Below are 3,707 nucleotides of genomic sequence, written 5' to 3' on the forward strand. Positions count from 1 at the left end.
CCACCAACCGCCCTGTGCCTTACCACCTTCTCTATGCCCCACTGTGCATCCAGGCACAGGGCTTATCACAGAGGAGGCGTTCGATGAACATGGATTATATAAAGGATGAAGTAGAAGGCTACTGGTGAAAAATCCAAAATGTAGCCCAAACCACCTGGGCTGTCATCCTGGTTCGTTACTCACCAGCTGAGTGACCTTGAACATACTCCCTTATCACCCTGAACCCAAGTGAACTCAGAGATCATGGCGGGGGACAGAATATGCAGTCTGCCTGCTTTACAACGTGGGAGAAGATGATGAGGGTTACACGGTTCGTCAGAGAACCCTCGTGGCCTTTCTGCTGCGGCCTGCTAGGCCACGGCGTGGACTCCGGCCAGGTCACGCCAAGCCTCCACCAGACATCGTGCCAATCTCCAAAGGGGACCTAAAAATTTGAGTCTGGTTTCCATTTAATTTTAAATGCACGCTGGGTGTCAGCTGGCAGAAGTCCAGACTGTGGGCGGCTGACAACCCAGGGAAAGCTGGACACTTGGAATCCAGCTGTGGCTCTGCGGACGCAGGCCTGAGGGAGGACCGCCGGGCTGGACAGGACAGCGGGCGCGGAGTGGGTCCCTCTGGAGCTCTCGTTTATAACACCCTCGTCTCTGCGTAAGGACGCGGCTTACGGGTTCTGAGTCACCGTTAGCCTTAAACCAGCCCTGTTGGGGTGGCCGCTCTCGACCAGCCCTCAGGGAGCGAGCATCGGCCACGCGTTACCGCACCGCTTGGCGGGCACAGAGCCCCCCGACATGTGGCCCTGAGTCTGTCACCTCTCCAGGGCTTCCCAGACCGGAGCTGGAGGCCAGGCAAAGCCTTTCGACAGGGAGCCTGCACCGCAGCCTCCGTGAGACCGAGGCCCGGTTCGAGGAGGGAGCGCACAGAGAGGAACACCTCACCTTGGCTGCACAGGAGCCCCGCGCCCCAGAGGACAACGAGGAACGTGGGGTACGCGTCCACGCAGTTCTGGCTGTGGGATAAATGAAAACGGAGACGAGACGTCAGCCACGGTTTTACCACAGCGTCGTCGGCGACGAGACGTCAGCCACGGTTTTACCGCAGCGTCGTCGGCGACCCGCCCGAAACCCCCCACGCGTAAGCACAAACCCCGCTCAGGACCCCACGCACGCCGGCCCCCAGACCCGCGGCGCCGGCCACCGCGTGGGACACGGGCAGCCAGACCACGGCCCAGAAGGGACGCGGGCTCAGAACCCACTTCCTCTCCTCTGCGGAGAAGCCCGGCGGAGGCCCAGAGCTCCTGCCTGCGGCCGTGCCGGGCGCTTCGGGGACCTAGCGTGGGACATCAGACAGCAGGGCTGCGGTGGCAGGCGGGTGGCTTCTCAGGAGCAGAGCTGGTTAGCTCCTCAGGGGCCGGGCGGGGAGGTGACAGCCTGACCAGCTCTGCTGCTTCCTCATTGCCATAAAAAAAAGGCGACGTAACGTCTCACGAGGGACGGTGGGATTCCGCCCGGGGTCCCCCGCCTGCCGAGGCCCGTGCGGGACACAGTGTGATGCCGAGGAGGCGGGAGAGGCTTCCCTCGCCCGTGTGTGCAAGGCGCTGAGTCCACAGCGGCCTCAGTGGCGCCCCTGGTCACACGCCATCCTTACAGCTGCCCCACGCCGTGCCCGGAGGGGCCCTCGCCTCTCCCCCTGCATGTGGCCGATGGCACCTTACACGAGTTCCCTGCCCTCCTCTGAGTGGGTCGGTGTAAGTGGGTTAATCTGATGCTGAGGACCGAGATGCTGAGGCCCCCACAGTGACAGAATCCCCCCTGTGGGCGGTTCAGTGAGGGGTGCCTTTGAGATCAGAATACAGGACAAGCCACACTGGAGCGCTGGGCATGGGGGGTGGGACCGGGGACACGTGGTGGCGGAGACCGGGAAGTTAGCCTGGCAGGGCCCTACAAACGTGTCTGTGAGTGGCTCAGACTGCGTACACAGGAGTTTAGAAGCTGGGCGAGAAACGGGGGCCAGTGAGGAAAAGGGGCACCACCCCCCGGCTCCCCCATGCCCGGGCCGCGCTTAAAGCAACTGACAAGTAGCTGAGTGGGGCAAAGGGCAGCCGAGAAAGCGTGTCGGGGACAGTCACGAAGGCCCGCACCGTGGAGAGCCCTTGAAGCCACTTCAGTTCACAGGCGAGGTCGGTCCCCAGCGGGTGGCACCTTCTCCCTGGACGTTACCACGGAGCCCCCAGTCCTCAGGGGACTCCTGGCCCTGTGTCTGAGCTGTTGCTGATACTCTAAAACTCCGTTCTGTGGGGGCCACGACTCCTCCCTCGGAAGCGTCCCTGGGGACGTCAGCCACCTCCGAGCCGAGCCTAAGGCCCATCAGCAGCTCACAGCCGAAGACCCCCATTCCGACAGGCCTGGGGGCACAGGCACAGAGGGGCAGGGGTCGCACCGGTGGTGGAGCCTCTATTTAAATGCTTTCCGCATGGAGGGAAGATGAAGGTTCGCGTGACGTCCACCGGCACCCTCGTCCCGAGCGGCATTAGGAAGTGGACAGTGTCACCCTCAGACTGCCCGCAAGGGGACCTCAGGGGCGATGAGGGCCAGGCCGCTGCTGGGTTTCAGGAGCGAGGGGGGTGTGGGGGTCCCACCCCCTTCCTTGGGGTCCTCTTCCTCCAGCGCTGGCACCTGCTAAGATGGTGAGGGGTGTCCAGCAGCTCCTGGGAACCCGCCCCCCGCATCCCGGAGGCTGGTCCGGACGGACGCGCGTCACTAGGCAGGGAGGCCCCTGTGCCCGCCCCGATGACCAGCAGGCGCAGGGTTTGGACTCACTTGGCAGTGTAGACCCGCTCGAAGGCCAGCGTTCCTGTCCTCTGGAAGCTGCGCCCAGACTGCGTCCTGCTTTCGTGCTCCACCTTGTGGGCGAAGAACCCTGGCGGGGAGACGTTTGCGTTTGGGGTGCGCCCGGCACGCTCGTGAGCCTGCCGCCCCGCAGGAAATGTTCCGTGTTTCCTCGACCTGACCTCAGACGGCCCGAAATGTCGGCCAAAACTGACTCAGCAGCTGCTCTCTGTCCAACCGCTGTGCGGGTGCGACTCTGAGCGAGACTCTGAGCCCCCCCTTCATGCTCCGACAGTCGAGGAAGCAGATGCATGAGGGAAGGGGACCCCGCCTCCCCCACAGTGACACACGCCCGGAGGAGATGGAGCGAGAACACGGTGCCCCCCAGGGCCCGGGGAGTTCAGTGCTCGGGTCCCAGAGGTGTCCTAGAGGTGGGGGCACCAAGATAGCACCTGAGGAACCCATAGGAATTGGCCGGCAGATGCGGGGGGAACAGGGAACAGCAGGGGAGAACCCTCCTCTTAGGGGGGACGGAATATGCAAAGGTCCAGAGACAAGTCCCTGGTTCAGTGAGTCCTGCTTCCAATGGGGAGTGGGGAGCAGAACCCCAAGAACTACAATGCCGCCAGAGTGGTAGGTGGTGAGCTGTCCTTTCAACGACACTGAGCCATTGTCATGCTCAGACCCTTAGCTTGCGCCCGAGAGCAACACACACACACACACACACACACACACGGAGCCTTGGCCTGGGCACTTACGTCCTGGCAAGGATGGGGACAGATGACACACAGCAAACAAAACCCATCAGAGCAGGTGCACACGGGCCGAGCGGGGAACGCGGCCGGCCAGGGAGTGCCCACCAGAGCGGACAGAGCGAGTGAG

General features: G+C 63.2%; 1 protein-coding gene across 1 annotated transcript in view; it reads right to left on the reverse strand.

Moving 5' to 3' along the window:
• The window catches only part of ALOX5AP (arachidonate 5-lipoxygenase activating protein), a 15,412-nt gene that overhangs the window by 6,586 nt on the left and 5,119 nt on the right, over window positions 1-3,707 (reverse strand). Inside the window, exons 2-3 of the mRNA XM_006904799.2 lie at window positions 2,817-2,916; window positions 936-1,006 (exon numbers count right to left, since the gene is read on the reverse strand). Coding sequence (XP_006904861.1) covers window positions 936-1,006; window positions 2,817-2,916 — 171 coding nt within the window. The remainder of the gene's footprint in view (window positions 1-935; window positions 1,007-2,816; window positions 2,917-3,707) is intronic.

Source organism: Pteropus alecto, unplaced genomic scaffold, assembly GCF_000325575.1.
Source record: "Pteropus alecto unplaced genomic scaffold, ASM32557v1 scaffold80, whole genome shotgun sequence".
Taxonomy (NCBI): Eukaryota; Metazoa; Chordata; class Mammalia; order Chiroptera; family Pteropodidae; genus Pteropus; species Pteropus alecto.